At 39.2% G+C, this 24,090-nt stretch overlaps 2 protein-coding genes across 6 annotated transcripts in view; one reads left to right on the top strand and one right to left on the bottom strand.

Moving 5' to 3' along the window:
• Positions 1–573: 573 nt before the first annotated feature.
• Positions 574–8,576, bottom strand: LOC141765892 (DEP domain-containing protein 7-like). 2 transcript variants are annotated; one of them, XM_074632163.1, is made up of 12 exons: positions 8,378–8,576; positions 7,513–7,692; positions 7,187–7,331; positions 6,977–7,072; positions 6,593–6,777; positions 5,295–5,496; positions 4,878–5,029; positions 3,891–4,082; positions 3,600–3,766; positions 3,333–3,458; positions 1,727–1,802; positions 574–1,033 (listed from the first exon to the last, which is right to left on the bottom strand). In XM_074632163.1, the coding sequence occupies exons 1-12, from the start codon at positions 8,442–8,444 to the stop codon at positions 822–824; spliced, it is 1,800 nt and encodes a 599-aa protein (XP_074488264.1). In that variant the 5' UTR covers positions 8,445–8,576; the 3' UTR covers positions 574–821. The 2 variants fall into 2 exon arrangements, with proteins under 2 accessions (XP_074488264.1, XP_074488265.1); XM_074632164.1 differs by having other exon boundaries at positions 3,600–3,742; positions 8,378–8,574.
• ccdc73 (coiled-coil domain containing 73) overlaps positions 8,426–24,090 on the top strand; it is a 28,547-nt gene continuing 12,882 nt past the window's right edge. Inside the window, exons 1-9 of one of the 4 annotated variants that reach the window (XM_074632159.1) lie at positions 8,426–8,563; positions 12,790–12,879; positions 14,034–14,174; positions 16,769–16,840; positions 17,654–17,725; positions 17,822–17,857; positions 18,037–18,111; positions 20,538–20,576; positions 22,947–23,082. In XM_074632159.1, coding sequence (XP_074488260.1) covers positions 12,835–12,879; positions 14,034–14,174; positions 16,769–16,840; positions 17,654–17,725; positions 17,822–17,857; positions 18,037–18,111; positions 20,538–20,576; positions 22,947–23,082 — 616 coding nt within the window. In that variant the 5' untranslated portion in view covers positions 8,426–8,563; positions 12,790–12,834. Of the gene's footprint in view, positions 8,564–10,071; positions 10,297–12,789; positions 12,880–14,033; positions 14,175–16,768; positions 16,841–17,653; positions 17,726–17,821; positions 17,858–18,036; positions 18,112–20,537; positions 20,577–22,946; positions 23,083–24,090 lie in introns of those variants that run through there. The other 3 variants (XM_074632161.1, XM_074632160.1, XM_074632158.1) reach the window with 3 other exon arrangements.

A 24,090-nucleotide genomic window follows, 5' to 3' on the forward strand; every position in this document is an offset into this window, starting at 1 on the left:
AACAGTAGATGGCGTGTTGAGCCATTTTGAATACATGAAATGTCTATAAATTTGATAAGAACTGTCAATGTTAACACCAGCATTGATGTGTTTCATCACAGTACAGTCATATAATGTAGTTTACAGCTAAAAAAAAAAGAAATCTGGGCCCAGCAGTAAACTTTTGCCCTGGGGCCTTCAACAGGTTAATGTGCTTTACACAGATCTTACTAAAAAGAAATATCTCTTAGAGAATATTCCCACATGGTCCAAAGGGTTATTACATATCCAAGAATCTTTTTTTTTTTTAATAATTAATTGAATTAATACACAAATCAGGACACAAGATACACTTCATATCCAGACTGAGAAAACCTGGATACTTCACACAACCCACCTTTCTGTTGTAGCACATAATGGATTTAGTTTTTGACATTCCACCATTTTTCACAAATGATGGGCTACCTCTCTTCTATTCTGCTCCATTTGTTTTGCGCTAACCCACAAAAGAAAACACACGTTCAAGCTTAATCACAGGAATATCTTATTTATTTTGATATAAATGTATATTCAAGAGAAACACGGCTAAAAATTATATCAACAGTTTATTTATTTTGTTCAATAATAAAGCAAATACACACATACAAGTGCAATCATATGCTGGAGGTATCTTTACAATCTCCACTAAGATTTATTGTCAGTCACAAATATGTCTTTTAAGTCAGTTAGCTTGTGTCTGACACACCAACAATTAACCAGAAATTTAAAAAGGCAAAAACTAGCGACTGGTGAGATTGACTGTAGAGGACAGAGCGATGTAGACTATGTGCCTGTGTCATTGTCTACAGCACATTAACAGCAGATTCACCAAAGAACTGGTTAAATATCTCTGGGTGGGCTTGGTAAAACTGTCCGAGTAGGCGCTTTCTCTCCTTGGCAGACATCTTTGTGTCCTGTTGGATGCTGCTGAGTAGATCCCACAGTTCCTGGTTGGTGGTCTTCTTTGTAGAGTCCGTGTAAGTCCTGCTGGAGACCTGCTGACAGAATGTAAAGCCTGAAGGACAGAAAAAGAAAAACATAGTGTTAACAGGGAGTAAAAGGTAACCGTTGGCCTAAATCATGAACATTGCATTAAATTGAGTTTTGGCCACTCCGGGGCAACACAACATTGACACCATTGTTATAGGATAAGGAAAATGTGTTACCAGGCAAATGCCTGCTTACACATCCAGCAGAAATGGAGCAACATTAGCATCCAATTTCATTTTCTGGCCACCTGACACACGTACGTTCAATATTCACTTTGTTTTTAGCTCTATTTTGGTCTCCACCAACTCCCGAGAGGAATATCTGGCTCTATACCTGCTAAATACTCCACTCTATGTTATTTACTTAGTACTTATTTTATTTTGTCACTTGTGACTACAGTGGCTGTTCAGCAAGTCACATAAGAGCAGTTTGTTTTTAAACCAGGACATGGGCTAAGGAAGGGATTAAAAAAGTATATCATGTAATTTACTAAAAGAATAAGTGAATTTTGGAAGTGGATACTTTCTCTACAGTTTCTTACAGTTAACTGTTGCAGCCAATATTTGCTTTAAAAAAAATCTGTCATCAGATTGGGGTCGATGTTGAAAACATATGAAAAGCCTTTAAAGCAGAATGATGTTTTCATCTGTCTGTTATCAAAGTGTTTTGTGTTGGCACTGCTGTTGGGTTAACACTCATGAACAAAGAAGTCATTTACCAGTCACATCGGGCTGCTTCCCCTGTACGAGGACGGCCAGCTTGTCACTCACTCCTTTGTGCAGAGTCCCTGGAATCTGGAGCAAAGAGAATAAAGTCTTGGTGGCAAATGGTTTAATGTCAGAAAACGGTTTGTCAATGAAATTGCACTTGAAAAAAGTTCCCACTTATCCTTTTCACTGAAGCCCTTAAACAAACGTTTGAGAGCTTTTTCTGAACTATATTTTGAAACTCAAATTTGAGCAATTTGTTCACGCAACGATGAGTTACAACATGGCTGAATGTCAAAGCTCAAACAAATAATTTAAAGTCAACAAATCCTGGGTTGACCTTTTGATAACAAATTGTCATGGCCAGACTCTGGTTTGCAGTTTGAGGAGGAGTTCAAGGTGTCAGGTTTTTATTAGCCTAAATGTAATCAGACGTAACACGTGTGAGCTCTGGTCTTTATTTTATCTGGTAGGCACGGGGAATATTACTCAGCCTGTGAAAACAGTTGTATAATGTCTTCTGTGGCTGTGGAGGAGCTTCGTCAAGTCTGAGAAACCCTGATGACGTCATAATGATGTCGACAAGGTTACCCCAGTTTAGGCTTGGGACTACAAATCCATAACAGTAAGCTTTGTTACATATTGCGGGCGTGGAGTTTAAAAAAATACATGCAGAAAGCGTCTATGAAAAATGATATTCACTTGCATTATGGGAAATGTAGGCTCCTGTGTTTTTAGAGCTCGACCCATACGAGGCACTAAATGTTAGGACATCACAAGCTCTGCTGCTTAAATGTGGACTGTTCTTTTATTAAACTACTGGATGGATTGTTATGAAACTCTGTACGGACATTTGTGATCCCCAGAGGATGAATCCTAATGACTCTGGGTGTATTCCCATACTTTTTCTATCGTGTCCCCAGGGGTCCGCAAAATAATTTGCTATAAAATATAGAATTGTGCTGTATCAATAAAAGTGCATATCCACAGATGGGGATCATTTAAACCAATAATACAAGCCTAATGTGTCCATTACTCCCACCCACGTTAGCTTTGGGCCAATGACTCTTGATATGATTGTGACACACAGCAATAAGTTCATTATTTTTAAGTGGAAGCTCTTACTGAAAGTCAGACTGAATTGTAGACTACAACTGCTGTCAAGTTGAGCCCAAATTCAATTTGAATAAAATTACCTTCTGTTTAAAAAGGTATATAAATGGTATTAACATTCAACAAGATTGCAAATTCCCCACTGCGGGTCTAATAAAAGGATTATCTCATGTTAACATGATTCAATTTAAATGCTTTTCTGTTTATCACTATGAAATGTAACTAAAGTATGTGGTTGAAAAGTTTTAAAATAGAAATAGTTCCAATGGAATAAGAATAGAAATGGTAGTAAGCATATGCTTAAATCGGTGTTACGATTATGAGGGAGTCCTTGGACAGTTTTCTCCCCTATAAGGGGTCCCTGGCCCCAAAAGGTTTGAGAACCTATGCTAAAGGCTATAGTGCATTTTCACCCTCACCTTTAAGGAACTCGTGGCTCATTTGGTGAGTCGAGCTAAAGACCCAAAGAGAGGAGAAGTATGATGTATTGTGACATTCTCTTACCTTAAAAATGTCCTTTATGTTGCTGAGCATGAAGACCACCATCAGGTCCTCTTTCTCCTTTGAAAGAACCCTGCTGTTGAGGATTGCCCTGGAGAAAGACCTCTTCACCGCCTGTCTGTTCTCCATCTACACATTCAACAGCACATCTTTAAAGTCAAATTACAGCTGTGGAAACAAGCCCTCTCTTTTACCTGCCTCTTACTTCTCTACCTAAAGATTTTTTTTAAAATACATTATACCACATGAGGGATAGTCCCCAGCTCTCACCTCTTTGTCCAGTTTGATCCCTTGCGGGTCAGCTGCCAGAGCCATGAATGTAAGCAGCTTGCGTAGCTCCTCTCTGCAGCCAGGAGGCAGCAGCTTCAGACACAACTGCACAACTTCAAGAGCCGTGGCCAATTTAGCATTCACTGGGAAGGCAAGAGACACACTCACTTTGGTAGAGAAACAGGCTTAGTTACAACCCCCTGGTGTGTTTTTACCAGGACACTGTGCATCTAAATAATTGACTTTTCTTGTGAGAAACCACCATTTCTGAGTCACAATCCTAGCTCTTACCCAGCAGGCCAGTGATGGCTGAGTAGATGTCAGTCATGTGCTGGGGCAGCAGTGCAGGTCTGTCTGTGTGGCTGTAATGTTTCACCAGGGTCCCGTACAGCAGCAGCTTACACTGAGCCAAACCTCTCTGGGAGAGACGAGGCTGCTCATCACTGCTGTTGACTGGCCAGGACTCAGACCTCAGAGGCTGCACTGGAGCCAGAAATACAGAAATATTACTTAGATTTGTGTTGCTTTCAACAAGGGCTGTCAAAGTAACCGCGATAACACAAACTCATTTTAACGCCACTAATTTCTTTAACGCAACTTGCAATTTTTAAGTTGTAGCGGGCTCAGTTTTAAAGCGAGTGCGAAGAACTGGCATTGTATGAAACTAGAAAACCTGAAGAATCCATTGGTGTCAACCATGTCATACTAGCTTGTTGCAAAGGAGGTTAAATAACACTTCAAACTTATACTACATTTTTGCGAGGAACCACTGTCATGACCATTTTCAAAGGTGTCCCCTGACATCTGACCTCAAGATGTGTGAATGAAAATGGGTTCTATGGGTACCCACGAGTCTCCCCTTTACAGACATGCCCACTTTATGATAATCACATGCAGTTTGGGGCAAGTCATAGTCGAGTCAGCACACTGACACACTGACAGCTGTTGTTGTCTGTTGGGCTGCAGTTTGCCATGTTATGATTTGAGCATATTTTCTATGCTAAATGCAGTACCTGTGAGGATTTCTGGACAATATTTGTCATTATTTTGTGTTAATTGATTTCCAATAATAAATATATTCATACATTTGCATAAAGCAGCATATTTGCCCACTCCCATGTTGATAAGAGTATTAAATACTTGACAAATCTCCCTTTAAGGTACATTTTGAATCTGAAGATAAAAAATGTGTGATTAATTTGTGATTAAATGTTTTAATCGATTGACAGCCCTAATAGCCCTGTAACACTCTATTCTGATACTCATCCAAGCACTTGCCTCCATCCTGTGAACTGCTACCAGCTGGCACTTTCTCAAAGATGTCCTGATCTTGCGGGAAACAGTGAGGCAGCTCCCTGCTCAGCTCCACCACTGGCTGGTCGGGGAGGTAATCCAGACAACCCAAGGCTGCACAGAGCCACTCGTCCTCCCTGAGGGATGACGAGGAATACAAGACAATAAAGAAAATATATGGTTATACACACTATATATTTGGGAAATTTATGATTGAGATTGATACCACTCTCATCATTGTACTGTAAATATGACGCTGCCAACAGTTTAAAGAGCTGATAATCCAATACTTTTTACAATTTAAATATGCAATCACATCTGTCACAAGCTGCCTTAGTAATGCACCTTAGATGCTAATAGGTGTTAAGTAAGCAGCAAATTCTTTTCAAGGCCAAACCGTACTGAGAGTCCCTGAAGGCCTTGAGGATCTGCCTGTCCAGGTGGTTGCTGCTGTAGATCAGGTCTGGGTTACTGTGAGCCAGCAGGTTTGATGGAGGAGGAGGGGATGAGGTCTGGCTGCATTGGAGCACCCCTTCCAGCAGGGGGAGCTCCACCACGTTTAACAGCCTGAGCAGAGTCTGTTCCTGCCACACCTCGTCTACCACTGGGGAGCAGAGCAAGACAAAAATAAATACATAAATAAATAACTGTTGTATGGTTTTCTATTCCGGGGGAAACAAAGGCCCTTTTAAAAGATAAAATAACTAACTTTTCATCTCCTCAGTTTTTAGTCTTTGATTTAAAGATGTATATTACACCTGGGTGAATTTCAGTCGTACTACTGTATCAGCTTAAATATGTCAATGAGGAAAAGAGTAGGATGAGAATAACTAGTAGTAGTAAAATATGAAATGTGGCAGTAATTTGGGGTCAAATACTCTTTGTAGGCATTAAAGGTATAATATGTAGGAATTTTCTAAAAAACAACGTATAGCATGATACAAAAAGAATCCCTCTCTTCATTCACTGCTTAAATCAGGACATGTTCTTTGGTAAAACTCAGGTCTGCCTCTTAAAATTCAATCACAATAGAAATACAACCCTAGTGGTAACACAATTGACCCATCTTAAACATGGACAACCCGGTGAAAAATATTACTTCATAACCAAGATAGGAATTGAAATAAAAAAAGGAATATATTTTGATAAATATTGAGTTAATTGTTTGAGTTATGGAAAAGGGGTAGGACCATGTATGTGTAGGCTGTACTTCTTCCTACTCCTTTTCGGACATATATTTATTTAAGTTGATTTTTTATTTATTGACAGTTTGCTATATGTTTGCTGTTCATTTTATTCGTTATTCTTGTTTTTTTACTTCCAGTGTATCCTATGCTAGAGGAGATAAGAAAGGAGGCATCTCCTTAGCATTTAGAGAATTCAACCAGCTCTTATCATGGCTGCTACTGAGATACTTCGGGGTCATTTCACTCAGTTAGGAACCTTCTTAAGCAAAAAAAGCCTTGTCGACTGCAGCCCCTGTAAGCTATTCCACTGAGCCAGCCTGCACAATATCAGGGTCTCCCTAAGTGGAATGCAACCATCATTAATGTTATCAAATACACCTGTGCTTCTCCTACTAGGACTATGTCAAATTGTCTGCAGTGAAAAGAGTAAGATTAAGATAATTAATATATGCTTTAACAGAGGAAAAGTGGCACGACAGGATGAAACACACACACATGCTGACAGTGTCTTACATGATTGTGGTAAAACAGTGTCCGTCTGCACTCTGCTGGGACTCACACTGTCCACCTGAGGCTCCACTGTCAGGCTGGCGGCGGCAGGAGTGTCCAGTTGTTCGGCTTTTGTGGATGTCTGAGTAAATTTGACAGGGGTGGACATCTGAACATGTGGCCCAGTGGGACATGTCTGCTCTTCCTGCCTGGAATGCAAAACAGAGACAGCTGGCAGCTCATGCTGGTGACGTGTCAGAAAGCATTTTGTGGATTGCTGTAGTTAGTGGTGGTGTTGTATTGGACGGCATTATATATATATTTTTTTGAATGTAGATGTGACTAATAAACTGGTATATCAGTGTATGTAATGTATGCTATGAAAATTGAATGATTTAGACCGAGTACCTCTCTGAAGGAGCACTGCAGAAAAGTCTTTGGATCCCCTTTACAAGCACACCTCTTTCCAACTCATCAACCGAAGGAGAGCACGCGCCTACAAACCTGTGTTTTAAAAAAAGGCACCATGTTAACACCTTCACAGCTATTGTGAATGGACATTTTGACTGCCAGAAAAACAGGTGGCTTTATGAGTAGGTTTGTGTGTGTGTATATAACCTGTAAAGAGCACTCTTGCTGTCCTGAAACACATCCTGCTTCTTCTTGTCTTTGCCAAACACGTTAGTACCCACTGCCTCAAACACATTACAGTCCAGCAGAGCCTGGCACACACACACCACTTTGTCTCGCGTCACGTTGGCACCTTAAATTGTAACCAAGCACAAAGGGGAAATGTTGAGTATTTTGGTTCATAAATAAAAAAAAAAGAGAGCATGATGAGAAGATGGATTTGGTCAAATGGAAACATCCGATAGTAAATCTACAGAATTTTTTGATGTAAATTTAGAGAATATAGAAGGCTACAATATATAAAATTCACACACCCTCAAAGACTTTGACACAGTATTCTGTCACAACATCAACAGCCTCCGAGCCGAGGAAACAGTCGCTGTGAAACTTGAGGTGGACTCGTCGACGCTTCACCGTCACAGAAGACCTGAGGTGGGAGATGAGGCCGCTCCACATGGAGGAAGACTGGACTGGTTTACTGGCCACTCCATGAGCTAAGACAAAGAGGACATCAAAGGAGTCATATTTTACAGATGACCTGTGCCGGGCTGGAGTACAGCTTGGTATTTCCTCAACTGATCTCAACATGGCGGCCGTGTCACAAACTTTCTCATTTTACAGCTAAACAGTACACTACAAGATGTTTCTGAAAACGTTTGACGTGAGAAATAGGCATTACAGTAACAGAATATAAATTAATATTTGATCAGCACCAGTGGGCGCCCTTCCTCATTTTTCTTGATTGAGAAAATAAATAAATAAATACACCTTTCATCCCTGTAACTCTCTTTCTCACAACAACAATATCAGGGACCAATTGTTTATTTATATTATAATAAATAGTTATTTATGAAAATAAAAATCTTAACTTTTGTCTTAAAAACCATTGTAATGTCTGATGTCTGCTGCTGTTTACAGGGCTAAAAAGGGTTAAATAGGGCCATGGAGATGACAAAGCACAGAGAAGAGGAAAGACTAGTGGAAGAACAGAAGCCAGTCTAACTAATTATCTAACTACAGTCAGCAGTGGTGAATTGGGACAACTTTAGGAAGGATATTTTTGTGCGTTTATCGTAGTTGTCCAGGATAAAAGAAAATAGTGAGAGACAAGATGAAGGCCTCCATGTGCTGCAGAAGCTCCAGCACCTCGTTGAGATGCGGTTTGATTAATTAGCTCACCTTGAGGACGCACACACAACTTCTCTGCCAGGTTTAACGCCGCAGCTCTTTCTCTTATTGAAGACATGTCTACCAAGTGATGGAAGAGCAGTTGAGTGAGCACAGTTAGCAGCTGATAACAAGGTGGGTTAGACACGCAGGAGAAAGCAACCAGTCAGCAAGACACTCCTTCAGTAGGCCTACCAGGTATGTGTGAGTTTTAATATTTAACCACTAGATGGCGCCACTGGCTCATTCAAACTTAACTCAGACTGACTGTCCAACATACTAACCCAGGGGTCAGCAGCCTTTACTGTCAAAAGAGACATTTTAGACAAAAAAAATCTGTCTGGAGCCGCAAAACATTTGAGCATTGTGATGAAGGTAACACAGTTTTATAGTCTAAGTATATAGTAATAAGTCTAATGCAGTGAGGGCCAAAGTGCAAATGTACTACAGAGTATTAGGGCCACATTGAGGGAAAAAACATCTGAGATTTCCAGAATAAAGTCATAATATTACAAGAAAAAAGTCGTAACATTACGAGAATAAAGTCATAACTTTATGAAAAAAAGTCGTAATATTACGAGAAAAAAAGTCATAACTTTATTTAATTACTACTTTATAATATTATGACTTTATTCTTGTAATCTCAGATTTATTTATTTTTTCCTCGATGTGGCCCTAATAGTCCATTGTACTGTCGTACCATAGACCTACAACAATGATAAATAAAAATGAAAATGTAAACAAAGTAACAGTTATTCATTTCCACTCATTTTTTAAAAATCCACAGGGAGCCACTGGAGAGGAGCTGAAGAGCCACATGAGGCTCCAGAGCTGCAGGTTGCTGACCCCTGGTCTAAGGAGTTTAACCCTGTGCTGCCTGGTCTTTTTGAACATACTACCTTCTGTGTGTTGACTTGACTTGTCTTCATATGTACACACTGAAACAAATCCTAAGGATACTGTATTAATGAATGAGAAATGGACACAGTTCTGACTCCACATAGTGGCAAATAAAACAACAGTGTGGTAGACTAGTGCCCATTCTTTGAGGCTCTGTGCCCGGGGCTGCACAGTAAGATATTTGTAACTTTTCTGTGTTTTTTGACTACCGTATTTTGACCACTTATTTTTCGGGTTTTTAAAAAAAATTTAATTGTAAGAACATTGCAAGGCATATAATTACAGAGCAAATAAGTAGTCTTCTAATTTTCATCCATTTTTCCCTCTCAACCCAGACAATAAAGAAAGTAACCAATATATCATTAAAATTTGAGATAAGACTTAAGGCAGTAATGACCCCAAAATTAGAAACACACTAGACACATGAAATAATAAAACACATACAACATTTACATATACAAAAAAGAAAATAATAGTAATAATAATAATAATAATAATAATAATAATAATAATAATACAAAATAATAGAGATAAAAAAACCAAAAAACATAACAACGCCATTCCCCCCCCAAAAATAAGGAGGCTCAGTCGTCACAGCCAGGCAAGGAGGTCAGAGACTCAATATGGTTTAGAAGAGGTTTACAAGTCTTTTCAAAAAAATTGAGGGAACCCTTAAGGGAAAATCTAAGTTTCTCCAAACCAATGGACAGTAACATATTATTATTATTATTTTTCGTTTTTGAACACTTGTCATTGTCCTCTCTGCCAACAGTTAACTAAACTCTGGCAGTGAGTTTGTTCTGCCATCATATCGTTGGCCCAGAGAGGCCCCCCAAGGCCTATGGAAAGGAGGTTAGGTCATGCATCATCAACGCGTCACATCGACGGGGGTATTGGACATGCGCAGTAGAATCTGGCCGCAGCTTCAGTTACACTGCACATGCGTAATACCCTTCACCCCAAGACCCGTGACCCATCCTCCTTCTATAGGCCTTGAGTCTTTGCTTGCTGGGCTACCTACTAGCTTTAAGGTAACGTAGCAACATCAACAAACCACAATTTAAAACTGCATTGTAATTAACTTTTCTTTATTTCAGCCATAATTTAGTTGATTTGAGTCAAAGTGTAAAGCTCATCACTATACCAAATGTATTTGGAAAATAATGAATTCGGACTAAAAAGAGGGTTATCATTAGCTAAAGCTAAAAGCGACTTGGAAAGCTACTGATAAAGGAGTCAAAAGCTGTACAGTACCTTTCTGAATTACAATAAACAATACATAACTCAAACAATATTACAAACAATATTACAGCTTACAGTCATTTTTTATTTTGTATTTTTTTAAAGGGACTGTTTGTAAGAATCAGAAATGCTTGTTAACAGCGACACCTGTGGCCGTTAAGTCAACGAAAGTCAGCGGCGGGCTCGCGCTTGTGCTCGCTCTACATAGACATGAACGAGCATCGCTCAAAACAGTGAGGCGACACACGTCAGCTAAAAACCACAATATCACTCTATATTTCACCTGCTTGGCAGTAATGTTAGCCGACCAGACGAAGGTCTCTCCATGAATCACTGCTGATCCTAGTGTTTGCAAATTTCCCCACTGCGGACACCGGCACCTGGTCGGAGACGATAACGTTTCTCTCTGCGGAGCCCCGTCACTTCACAAGACACGGAAAACCTCTGTTGGTCTGGAGGAGCTGCAGCATTTATTTCTGCACAAACGTCCGATATTCGCAGAGCTACGGAGTCTTCTGCAGTGTGGAGTGTGCGCGCATGCACGTGAGGTGGAGCGAGAACGAGCGCGGTGTGTGAGTGAAGGCAAGCAGAGGACAGCAGAGACTCCGGCCCTGGAGATCAAAGCTACGATCTCCCCCGCGTCCTCCGACCGTGGCCAACATTGTTTTGCAAGACGGGCTTCACTAGATATAACTGAGGTTTTGGTGCTTCCGTGTAGTTTGTGTTGGAGTCTTGTCTGAACAGCGTAGCCGCACGTGAGCGCGCATATTCGAGCGCTCATATGCGATATGCGCGTGCGCATGGGACACCGACCCGGGTGATTTATACGTGTAAGAAGTTACAAACAGTCCATTTAAGTTTTAAAAACTTTCCTCAACATTTGAAAACACAGTACCTCGTTTTAAAGAAAAAGGTTAGCATTTATAAATAGCATATTTTTGCATTTAGTTGCAATATGTTCAGGGAATGGAGCAGTATTATATAATCTTGATAAATTGTCCAATGTGCTGTTTAATGGGCCTTTTCCACAGCAGACATTTTGACTTGTTTTAGTGGGGAAAGCACAGGTGTTACTAATAACATTTAGATGCCAAGTGTGACAGTGAGCCATTATGCACAATAACAGTACTCTGAAAGTGAAGCAGCTAAATGAAATTCAGCCATCCTTGATTTTATGTTTTACACCAGTGCTTTCCTTACTGTGACATGATAAAATGTAACAAAAAAAACAAGGCCTAATAATGAAGTAATTGAAGTAGTTCAGCTATTGTATTGCTGTTAGCTGTAATGTGAATACTTGTTACAATCTGTGGTTTAACTTTCTTTTACTCAGTGTGCATTACAGAACAGCAACTAACATAACTCAACCAAAGGTAATACAGACATCATGCTGCTTGATAGAAATGTTCCCATTTAATGGATGGCAGTTCTTTTAATTTGTCTTTTCATGGCTTGGAGATGGTGGTTAATACCTGCTCAACTGAATCACAGCAGAAGCAAATAAAGACATTGTGGTCTACTCCCTCACTCCCAGTCACATACACATTCACAGCGTGCACATAAGACACACGCACACTATCACTTTGACACACTAACACACGTTTGCTCATCCCCTCCCTCCCTCAGCCTGGGGTCACACTGTCATTTTATGATAGTAGCCAATTCTAGCAGGGATCATTTAATTCTCCAACATGATTGATACCAGCGCAGGTTAAATGGGAGAAAAAAGGTCTGTTCTATTAAGAGATCAGTGGCTAGTGGAGACCTCCCACTTAAATAGTCATATTTCCCCGCAAGTGTGTGTTTGCGTGTATGCAGTGTGTATGTCACTCAGTTTCTTGGTTATGTTGAGGGGACAGTTGCAGAGGACCATCCACGGGTCAAATTAAATAACCTAGATAATTTAAAAAGCATTGACAGTGCAATTTGTCCATTCAGTGTTATTGCTCTGACCCCTATTAGTGTCAATGGGCTGGTTCATTTGAACCTAGATGGCTTATCAAGGTGTTATCTTCTCACTGCAATGGAAGTGGTGTAAAACAAAGAAAGAAAAAACCCTAATGGTCATTTCAAAGCCATTAGGTTAGATTGTAGTGATTGAGAAACATTACGAGGCTTTAATGTGCTAGCCTATTATTTCTAATAAAATCATTTAGCAGTAAAAATTGCAGATGAGGAAGTGATTATAAGCATGTGAGTGGAAAGGCAGAGTATTACTGCTTATTAAACAGACAATTCTATTAACCTTTTCCGACAAAATGTTTTTTTTTCTTGATTAACAGGCAGCAGAGGCCCAGCGGGACCTTGGCCTGCCCTGAAACAACTCCATGGATCTCAGTGCCGACTCCGGGACTCTCCCCACCCACACCACTGTAAGTTACTACTTCTGAAAGTAGAGGACAAAGCAAAGAACATTCATCAGCTGATGTGTTTATTTATTTTAAGATTAAATTTAAACAAAAAACTTTTGATATAAATTAGGGCTGTCAAAGTTAATGTGATAATAACGCAGATTTGTTTTAACGCCACTAATTTCTTTAACGCATTAACGCAACTTGCGTTTTTTAGGTTGTAGCGGGCTCAGTTTTAAAGCTAGAGTGAAGATACTGGTAATATATGAAACTAGAAAACATCCATTGGTTTCATGTCATACTAGCTTGTCGTGAAGGAGGCTAAATAACGCTCCAATCTTGGCTAAATTTTGGTGAAGAAAAACTGGCATGGCAATTTTCATGTGGGTCCCTTGACCTCTGACCTCAAGATATGTGAATGAAAATGGGTTCTATGGGTACCCACGAGTCTCCCCTTTACAGACATGCCCACTTTATGATAATCACATGCGGATTTGGGCAAGTCATAGTCAAGTCAGCACACTGACACACTGACAGCTGTTGTTGCCTGTTGAGGTTCAGTTTGCCATGTTATGATTTGAGCATATTTTTCTATGCTAAATGCAGTACCTGTGAGGGTTTCTGGACAATATTTGTCATTGTTTTGTGTTTTAAATTGATTTACAATAATAATTATATACTAAAGCAATCATATTTGCCCACTTCCGTGTTGATAAGAGTATTAAATACGTGACAAATCTCCCTTTAAGGTAAATGTTGAACAAATAAAAAATATGCGATTCATTTTCAATTTAATTTTAATTGATTGACAGCTCTAATATAAATAATTTCTGGGTATTGTATTTGTCTTGGTTTTGTTCTCAGAAACAAATCATGGAGTTATTTCTCTGTGTTTATTGACATTTAGGTCAAAGAAAGCTGCAGGACACCTGCAGTAGTTATACTGCCAAACTGATGCATTGCTCATTAAAGTTATTTAACTAGTTGTTTGCTCTTTGTTGAAAAACTCTTTTTACTCTTTCTTATTGTATGCAGGAGGAAATAAAATTGAATGTGCACTATCTTTGTCCTACAGCTTCAACATATGGCCTAATTTTGTATCTTAAAATTGCCAAACTAAGTACTAACTTAGAATTAAAATAGCTAAATTAGAAGCATTCATTTTTCTTATGCAGGCAGGGGGAGCTGTGTTGGTGCAGGAGCTGTGTCTGTCCAATGCTCGCTGTCAAACAGAAAGTGGAGGCACTATCTTACTGAAGTTGTTGGAATTCAAAACCCATCTACTTGAGACTGTGGAGGAGCTTCACATCCGGAGGGTATAGTAGCAGTTGTACCATTTCACGTCAGTGTGTGGCTTTTTATAATGATGCAGTATTGAAAAAAAAGCAGTCAAGTTTCTGATGTTTGTACCTAATGTGATAACCAGCAGGTGTCTGGCTTTTGTATGCATGGTCTTTTGATGTCACAACCTAAAGCAGTGATTCCCAACCCTTGTAGCTTGTAATCCCTTGAAACTATGCAGTGTATATGCAACACAGTCTCACGGCGGTTCGTGAAATAGTCACGAAATTTAACCTATTTGATTCGTGGTCATAGACAAGAATTTCCCTTTTTTTCGTGAGGCTCATATTTTTCTACGAATGTCCAGCAACATGTGACGCACGTGGCAATTTCTGCTCCAGTCTTTTCAAAATAAAACGTCTTAGTCAGGTTTAGGAATAGATCGACCTGGCTAGGCTTAGGCAACAAACTACTTAGTTAGGGTTAGGAAGTGCCGTAACTTAGGTATGGAAGTTACGTGACAAATAAATCAACTTTGACAAATCAATAAATTTTTGTAAACAATTGATTATACAATTTTCCTACAATTTTGTGACTATTTCACGAACTGCAGTGCGACTGTGCTGGTATATGAGTGGCCCATCATCCCTGGTTGCGTATTTCCACTGGCCAAAAACACATTTTTCCCTTGTTTTATTTAATTTTTTTTACAATCCTAAGGGGGTCAAATTTAGTCATAATTCACAAGAAAAAAGCAAAGTTTAAAGGAATGCATCAATACGTTTTACATCATATTTTTGTAGCAGGAATATGTTTTATTATTATATGTTATACGTTTTCTCTGCTTTCCGATCCTGTTAATCATCTTGCAAACCCTAACATTTTATATAACAATGAAAACAATGCAAAACATGGTTAGTATAACATTTCATCCCTTAAATGTGTTTTGTTTTAAGTATTTCTTACTTCCTCTGTACCTCTGCGTCACATCCAGTATGATTTTATAGAAGTAGTAGGGGAGTCGGTATTGTAATGTCCTAGAGAAAGCCAGCTGCCTCTTTTGGCCATCTGGATAAGAGCCACCTAGGTTTGATGCACATTGCGTCGAGATGGGGGTCACATAAGCCATTTAACCCCTGACCAATAAGTAGAGAGTAAATTTGTTTGTAAAAGTAACAAAAAATAAATAATAATGCTTTCTACCCTCCAGCAAGTACTTTCAACCTGACAACACATTGCGAGTGTGCTTAAAGGTTAGGCGAGCAAAAATGGGATGTTGGTCGTTTGTAGCCATTTAGTTTTTATTGTTATGGTCATGTTAACTGGGACACAAGCGTAAGATGGTATATCAGTGTGATCCTCCTCAGGCGCTGCCGTTATCAAAGTAGCACTTTGTAGTTGTGGCGTTGACGGGTTGGAGAGGTTAAAAAGCGAGAGGATGTCACGATGGTGCCGGACATTCCTGAGCAGGTCAAATTCCAATGTGTTTTCTTTTCTTTTTTTTTAATACAGTACAGCCCACTGCTTGAGTTGGTGGGGATGTGGTATACTGGTAGACTTAACCCTAAATGGGAAAGCATTACATGTAGGAAACAAACATTGTCAAAGGTGAGTGCATAGGACATTTAGTATGAGCTGAGAAGCTTTTTACAATATTCAAATAGATACTAATTATTCAAAGTGAGTTGTAAATGAAGACACATTGTGATTTATCACAATAACACGTACACTGGAAAACTTCAGGATAAGCTATGTATAACTTCTTCCAACTAGACTATTAAATAAACACTCACTTTTTCATACTTGTTTTTTTCTTTTTTTTAATGCCCAGTAAAAAGCATCCACTCAGAGCAGCAATAAAACAGTAAAGAGATGAAAAGCCATGGCAAATATATGATGTTAACAGTCATGAATTTTCACATAATAAGTAAAATCATATATTATGAGCTATTGTTTAGTAAAGTATATATTAAACGGTCTTAGTACCCTCAGCACTAAGTTGATTTGCAGTTGCCTATTTTGATTTACATGGATTACCAGGCTTAATAAAGCTTTCTAGTGTCTTTTTAAACACACACACAATAATGATTCCTCAGTGGAAAAATAACAGCTTTATCTCCTGTGCACTCCTTTTTTTTTTAAAGTGCAGTGCCACGCTGGTAGCATAGTTTAATTGGAACTTATAAAATAAACCCAGTGAGTTAACCGGCTCCCACATGCACATAAAAAAGTCCCGTGGATATAGAGAGCAATTGACTTTTACCTGCCTTCTCCCAGGAAAGAGGGAGGATAGGGATGGCTTTCCACAAATATCACCTCCCCTCTAATGTTCCTCTTTCTCTGTGTGCTTCTACAAAAGATACGGAGAAATGAACCAGGGAAACTTAACTGCAGTTTGCAGTTTTGGCTCAACTCCAGACAGTTAACTGATTTTCAGTCTGTACCATGCCTGCTAAGATCACATTGTACCAGCCATCATCGCCTCATCTAAATGTACTCACTTGTTATTTAATTTAACAAATGTCTCCAGGTTGTCTGATTGTGAATTACTCCTTACTCACAATATGTAATTGGTCCTAGGATGGTTGAGAATAAGCTGTTATGTAAATCATGCCTTTCCGTTGTTCAGGATGCAGAGACACGCTTTGAGGATCAGATCAGTAAACTGGTGTTGGAGAAACAGGAGCTGGAGTGGGAGAAGGTACGACTGGGCTTAGCTGGCTTTACATAAATATGTTTAATATCTTTATTTTGGTACTTAGTAGGACTGTCAATCAATTAAAATATTTAATCGCGATTAATCATATAGTTAATTGTGATTAATTGTGATTAATTGTGATTAATCGCAAATTAATCACATATTTTTTATCAGTTCAAAATGTACCTTAAAGGGAGATTTGTCACATATTTAATACTCTTATCAACATGGAAGTGGGCGAATATGATTGCTTTAGTATATATTTATTATTGTAAATCAATTAAAAACACAAAACAACGACAAATATTCTCCAGAAATCCTCACAGTTACTGCATTTAGCATACAAATATGCTCAAATAATGCAAAACATGCAACAACAGAACCCATTTTCATTCACATATCTTGAGGTCAGAGGTCAAGGGAAAATTACCATGCCAGTTTTTCTTCACCAAAATTTAGCGCAAGTTTGGAGCGTTATTTAGCCTCCTTCACGACAGGCTAGTATGACATGAAACCAATGGATGTTTTCTAGTTTCATATGATACCAGTATCTTCACTCTAGCTTTAAAACTGAGCCTGCCACAACCTTAAAATCACAAGTTGTGTTAATGCATTAAAGAAATTATTGGCGTTAAAACTAATTTGTGTTAACACGTTATTATCGTGTTAACTTTGACAGCCCTGGTACTTCGATAGTAGATAGATTCACAAAAGATCATAGGTATTCTTATTTAACACATAATTCATTTTGATATTTTTTTATATTTGTTGATCATCAATTGTTTTTGATTGATTTTGTCCTTTCCTGTATGACAGGAATCCCTACAGCATCAAATTGAAACAACGGCAAACCAGCACACAGAGTCACTCATCAATGTTAAGAAGCAGGTATGTTTTTACTGTTTGGTTGCAGTTTTTATATCTAAACAAAGACTTTTAACAATTCATTAAAACCTTCTGAACATTTTCTTTTCTTTTCTTAAGCTTCAGGCCAAAATAAGAAACATTGAGGAGGAGAAGGTATGAAGGGCTTATTCCCAAAAACGTCAACAAGATACTCAGAGCAATTTATTCAATTAATGTTTTTAGTGGAGTAGTAAATTCCCTCATCTCAGTTGCACAATCTTGGCCCATGGAGTGGATTCTTTCTTGGTATTTATTGCTTTTTTGACACTCATAATAATAATCTAACATTTCAGGGGAAATACCAGGTCAGTGCTGAGATAAAAGACAAGGAGATTAACAACCTGAAAGAAGAGCTAAAGTCGCTACAGGTACTGAGATGTGTAACACTTACAGCCTCTTCTCTCTGTCTCTATCTCACACACCAGCACTCCCAGTCATCCCATCATCTTTCTCCCTTTCTATCTCTCGTTCTTTCTTTAAAATCATAAAAAAAGATTTAATCATTAAACTGTTCAAAGAGATAAGTAAATAAAGAAAGCTCGTGCCCAACCAGAGTCAAGGTCGCAGGGTGTTAGAGCACAGGCCTGACTCCGTCTGGCTCCCAGAGTGTTCGTCTTCAGGCTTGACACCCCAGAGGTGATATACAGCCATCCCCACGGTCCGCTGCACTTTAACAACCCAGCCGTGTTACAGAGACAATAGAGACTGTTTTTGATATTCTATCTGGGAGACACTGACTGTGGTGTTTGGCTAAAGTGAGGCCCAGCGGTGTTAATTCTTGTGACACGGTCTGGTGGATTCCTTTAATTTAACACATTTTCACATCAGTGGCAGTCGGGATTGAAGTGATTTAATTGCCATACCATGACGATCTGCTAAATTACAAATTTGAGCTCCATTGGAACGGTATGGTTCAATTAATTCTTAATTAAATCTAAATAATTCATCACAGCAGTGTATTTTAATCTCAATAAATAACCTGGCTGATGAATATCTATATAGTTAAGTATTTGTAAGTCTCAAAATCAAACAAATGATAGGGGCACATCTGCCCACAAATACATTGATTAAAAAAAGCAAATTTAATCTTAAAGGGACTGTTTGTAAGAATCAGAAATTGTTTGTTAACAGCGACACCTGTGGCCGTCAACGAAAGTCAGCATCCTGTTGCTCGCGCTAGCGCTTGTGCTCGCTCTACATAGACATGAATGAGCATCGCTCAAAACAGTGAGGCGACACACGTCAGCTAAAACCATAATATCACTCTATATTTCACCTGCTTGGCAGTAATGTTAGCTGACCAGACGGAGGTCTCTCCATGAATCAATGCTGATCCTAGTGTTGGCTGTTCCTGCCTCAGCCTCCTGACCGCGGTCAGAAAGAACAGGGGAGACCGGGGAGTTTTGGTTGTAGACGATAACCTTTCTCTCTGCGGAGCCAAGTCACTTCACAAGACACGGGAAACCTCTGCTGGTCTGGAGGAGCTGCAGCAGTTATTTCTGCACAAACGTCCACTGTACATTCACTAGATATTCTCAGAGCTAAACTAACTCTTCTGCAGTGTGTAGTGTGCGCGCATGAACGTGAGGTGGAGCGAAAGAGCAAGAACGAGCAAGAACGAGCGTGGTGTGTAAGTGAAGGCAAGCAGGCAGAGGAGCAGAGTACAGCAGAGACTCCGGCCCTGGAGACCAAAGCTACGGTCTCCTCCGCGTCCTCCGACCGCAGCCAACACTGTTTTGCAAGACGGGCTTCACTATGATTTATACGTGTAAGAAGTTACAAACAGTTACAATTTACATTTACCATTTTCAGCATTTATTGATAATTAAGACTATATTTTGGGTCATCATTTAGTCCTTGTGGACAAAAAATGTGTTTGAAACAGTCATATTACCCTCTAAACGTTAACATTAATTGCTGCTGTATTGTCTCCTGGTCTCAAATAATTGGTTGTCTTTTTAAGCAGACTGGCAGATGTAGACCGTGCTTCTCAATCAGACCCCCCGCAAACACATTAAACAAAACCTACTTTCCAACCTGCATCACTGGCTGCATACACAAACAATGAAAAATATTCCCCCCTTTGTGTTGCTTTATGTGATTATTCATTATATATACTGTATCATCAGAAGAGGTGATTAAATATTTCATTAAGAAGAAAAACAAAACAAACAAAAAGGCTAGGCCTAAATATATTTTTCCCCGTCCAACCCATAAATCAACTTGCGACCCTTTAAAAGTTATCTGGTGACCCCCCCTGGGGGTCTGGATCCCCAGAATGAGAACCCCACTGATACTGGTTAATGAAGTGCTGGTTGTTTGATAAATGATCCCCAAAATCTGATAACATCCAGAGCAGCCGATCATGTCAAAGTTTCAGTGCACACTTGACAGCTAACTTTGAGACAAAAATATAATCATATTGCCCTTACAGAAAGACAGCGTTTTTATTATTATTTCTGTTGAAAGAAAATTAATCTGCAACATTTTTCATAATCGATTAATTGTTTAACTGCCAAATGTTCTGGTTCCAGCTTCTCCAATGTGAAGACTTGAGGATTTTCTGTTTTATATCACTGTAAATTAAATATCTTTAGTTGGTTGGACAACACATGACATTTGAAGATGTCACCTTGAGTGCTTGGAGACTAGCCAATAGACAAAATGATTGATCGAAATATAGAAAGAAGAAGGTTAGAAAACCACAAATTCACTCAGAGAACGCCACAATGCTTGGATCATCAGAGTGTAAACCTTTTTATCTTGTTGATTTTCTTTTACTTCTGTTTTACAGTTACTGAAGTACAACTTGGAGAAGAAATCAAGTGAGTTGGTAAGGAAGGATTTTCTACTTATACAAATTGTTGACAGAGGATGGGTGGGAGTGAGAAATATCAAAAGAGGAGGATGAGGGAATGGTGCTAAGGAGGGATGGGTTTGGAGGGAAGAGCTCATCAGGAGTAACGGATAGGGAGTGTGCGACACTTTGAACTGCCAGCCCAGCAGAGAAAATATCTCTATTAAAATGTTTTATAACTGGGCCTCGCTCGGTTTAACCTTCTTCATATAACAGCGGCTCAGCAGAGTGAGAGGGAGTCGATTGAGCTGGTGTGTTGGAGAGAGGGATAGGAGGGAGTGAGAATGAGAGTGAAGGGAGTGAGCGGGAAAACGAAAGTGAAGAAAAGAATCTGCTCAGCTTGATACAGACAATCAAACTATAATGGCAGTTTGAAGAGCGATAAAGCGCTCTGAGGCATGCGTTGAGTTGATTCCTTCATCCCACAGAAAGAGACAGGCCCTAGCTAAGTTAAACCATGATCATCTCAATCACTTGACAGCTGTTTCCCCTGTACTAACAGTATACTATATCTGACAAAATGTGCCTCCTCTTGTTTTGTGCCTGCCTTTAACCTACATGGAGCATGCTTTGTTTTTAAAAGGCTAACTCCTTCCCTAAAAGGAAAAGTTTGACATTTCGGGAAAAACATACTTAACTGTTTTTGCTGAAGTTTAGATGAGAAGATCGTAGGCCCTATTTAAACGATCTATCGTGTCCAATTCCACTTTTGCTAGTTAAACGGCGCACAATATGGGTGCAAAGTAAGGCGCAAGAGACAACAGGGTTGTATTTAGTCTCTTAATCATCGGTGGGTTTTGGGCGTAACATGAATCAAATCAATCAGTGTCATCTCCCATTCCCTGTAAAAGGGATCTCTTGGTGCTTTATAGCAGATAAATTCCCAAACTGTAAGACCTATTGCTTAAAAGGGCACATCATCTGAAAGAAGACAAAAATCTACGTTTATTTTTTATCTACGTCTCTCTACGTTTTGATGTATTAATTGTGTTTGAGGAGTGGAAGTTGTGGCACCAACAAGGTTTTTTGCCAGAAAATATTTTTAACAAAGGAAAAACGCAGGGAGGGTTAGAGTATGAGTGATGTCATCACTGTAAAGCAGCGCAATACACACCCATTATAAACTCAGAAAAAGTCTGAAAAAAGCATAAAACTTAAAGTTTAAACTTAAAAGCTGAATCATAGCTTAATAGTTCAAAGACTTGTAACCCGTTTAAAGTTTGAACGGAGTCTGTAGCTGAAAGTAGGCAGAGTATGTTTAAGAGGATTTGAAGACTTTCTCCATTGAGTTACATTGTAAAAAAAAATGTGGAAAAAGCTTAATATTTTAAAAAGTATAAATAGTTGAAACGAGAAAAGTCAAGACACTAATGTCCTTAAAGAGCTGAATATTTTGATAGTTGAACGGTGTCTGTAGCTGAAAGTATGCAGGAGTAGTTAAAGTCACAAAAACGTACGGAAGAAATAGAAGTTGAAGAAGTTGAATAAACCTTAGAAGAACAATACTGGGAATGCTGAATCAGCATTCTACAAATAGCATTATACTAATAATATTAGTGTAGCTTGATCTTTATCTGCAACTGTGTAGAAATACCGAGTTTAAACAAAATTAATAGACATGCAAAAAAAAGCTGTGCATCATTCACATGTTGATTTAGGATTACAATGTCACCGTTTTGAATGAAGCTTTGAATCTTCCAACTATTCGGTACAGACCTAGAATTGTCTTATATTGATGTGTTTCTATTTGTTGCTGTCCATTGACGGGGGGGGGGCTGAATTAATGTTGTCTAGGCATATTATGAAGGGCAAGAACGGACAGGTATGCGGTCCCATCAACAACTCCATTTGACTGCATATGAGCAAACCAAAACAAACCAGCCCACCAGAAACTCTAATGCTCACTAATTTACATGTTATATCGTGTTTGTTCAATTCATATAAAAACCAGAGTGTGAAAACGACAAGTTTGGGTTTTACAGGAGGTTATGTGTGAGACAATTTCTTGCCGGTGACTTCCTGTTACCTTTGGACAAAGCCAGGCTAGCTATTATGCTAGGCTAAGCTAACCAGCTTCTGGCCATAGCTTCAAATTTAAAAGACAGACATGGGAGTGGTGTTGATCTTGCCATCAATCTCTCAGCAAGGATGTGCATAAGTATTTCCCCCTTTAAACTGTTGCTTTAAGAACAGAAACATTTTACAGTCAAAGCATTTTTCACCTTTCATCCTCATTCCTCTGTGTTCATTCACTGTTTCCTTTTTGCAACATGTCTGTGCTGAGCACGTCTTGTAGTGTAGAGGGCACTCATTTCTTTGTCTGTTTTAACTATACCTCTTCCACAGGAACAGAAATTATCCTTGCAGAGCCGGTCGAAGGACAGCCACTTGAACCAGCTGGGGGAGGTTGAGAAACGTTTCAGTGGTCTGTCCAGGCAGTGTGCCATGGTCAAGCAGGCCCACGAGAAACTAGAGCAAAATGGTAATTAATGGATGTACGTATGGATGAATTTATACACAAAAAGGCAAATATATCATCTCCCTGTGGTGTGGATGCAGGTTTACAAGTTATACCAAAGACACAATTTGCCAGTCAGACAGAACTGCACTAATAATGTTCTAAAAGATAGTTAGTTAGTTCTTTTATTGACACAAAAAGATAAAACATTTGGGTCCAAACAATACACAAAACAAAGAAAAAATATAATAAACACAATAAACCCATTAGTAAAAATAAAGAAACATTAAAAGGTAATACAACTACCACCCCCAAATCCCATCAGTCAGTCTGAAGATACTTGCTGGTGCTCCAATGATGCAAGGCAAGCGTGTAATATATCTAAAAATAAAATGATCAGTGCAACAGTGATACATACTGTACAGTACATCCGTACGTGCTATTGAATGTTACTGAGGTAGTGTTCCTAAAACGGCACACAGTGTTCACTTTATTAGATCCTACCAGAAGGGGCCCTATTTTGCTCCAAGAACAGCCTGAATCCTTTAGGGTCTGAATGTAACAAGGTGCTGGAAACAATTCACAGAGATCTTGGTCCGTGCTGACTTGATAGAGTAGTATGACTCAGCTTCTGCAGAAATTTTAGCAGCACATTAATTCCTGCAAATATCCAGTTTCACTTCATCCCAAAGATATTATTTTGGGGTCGATATCTGGGTAATGAGCGAAGGTCACTGTCATGTTCCTTTAAATGCTCCTCCAGGAAGAGATCTCCCAGGTCAGCGACAAGGTTTAGCGTTAGACAGTGCTCAGTTGGGGCTTTATCTGAGCCAATAAAACATTCCCACAACATTAATACCATGCGCCTGCTCTGTTGACGTGGCTCCATGCTGTTGACAACAAATATGCATCTTGCTGTTAAATTAGACCGAGCAAGTCTCCAATGTAGCTTACTCTACATGTTGTCAGCTGACAGTAGAGTAACCAGGCATGATTTTCTGCTGCTGTAGCCCAGGTGCTTCAAGGTTCAAA

Source organism: Sebastes fasciatus, chromosome 4 (assembly GCF_043250625.1).
Source record: "Sebastes fasciatus isolate fSebFas1 chromosome 4, fSebFas1.pri, whole genome shotgun sequence".
In the NCBI taxonomy this organism is placed as follows: Eukaryota; Metazoa; Chordata; class Actinopteri; order Perciformes; family Sebastidae; genus Sebastes; species Sebastes fasciatus.

Coding starts and splice junctions, on each gene's coding strand:
- LOC141765892 (XM_074632163.1), bottom strand. CDS start 8,444: ATGTCTTCAATAAGAGAAAGAGCTGCGGCGTTAAACCTGGCAGAGAAG. Junction 6,778..6,976: donor TGCAGTGCTCCTTCAGAGAG/GTACTCGGTCTA, acceptor TTTGCATTCCAG/GCAGGAAGAGCAGACATGTC. Junction 5,030..5,294: donor AAGGCCTTCAGGGACTCTCA/GTACGGTTTGGC, acceptor GTCATCCCTCAG/GGAGGACGAGTGGCTCTGTG.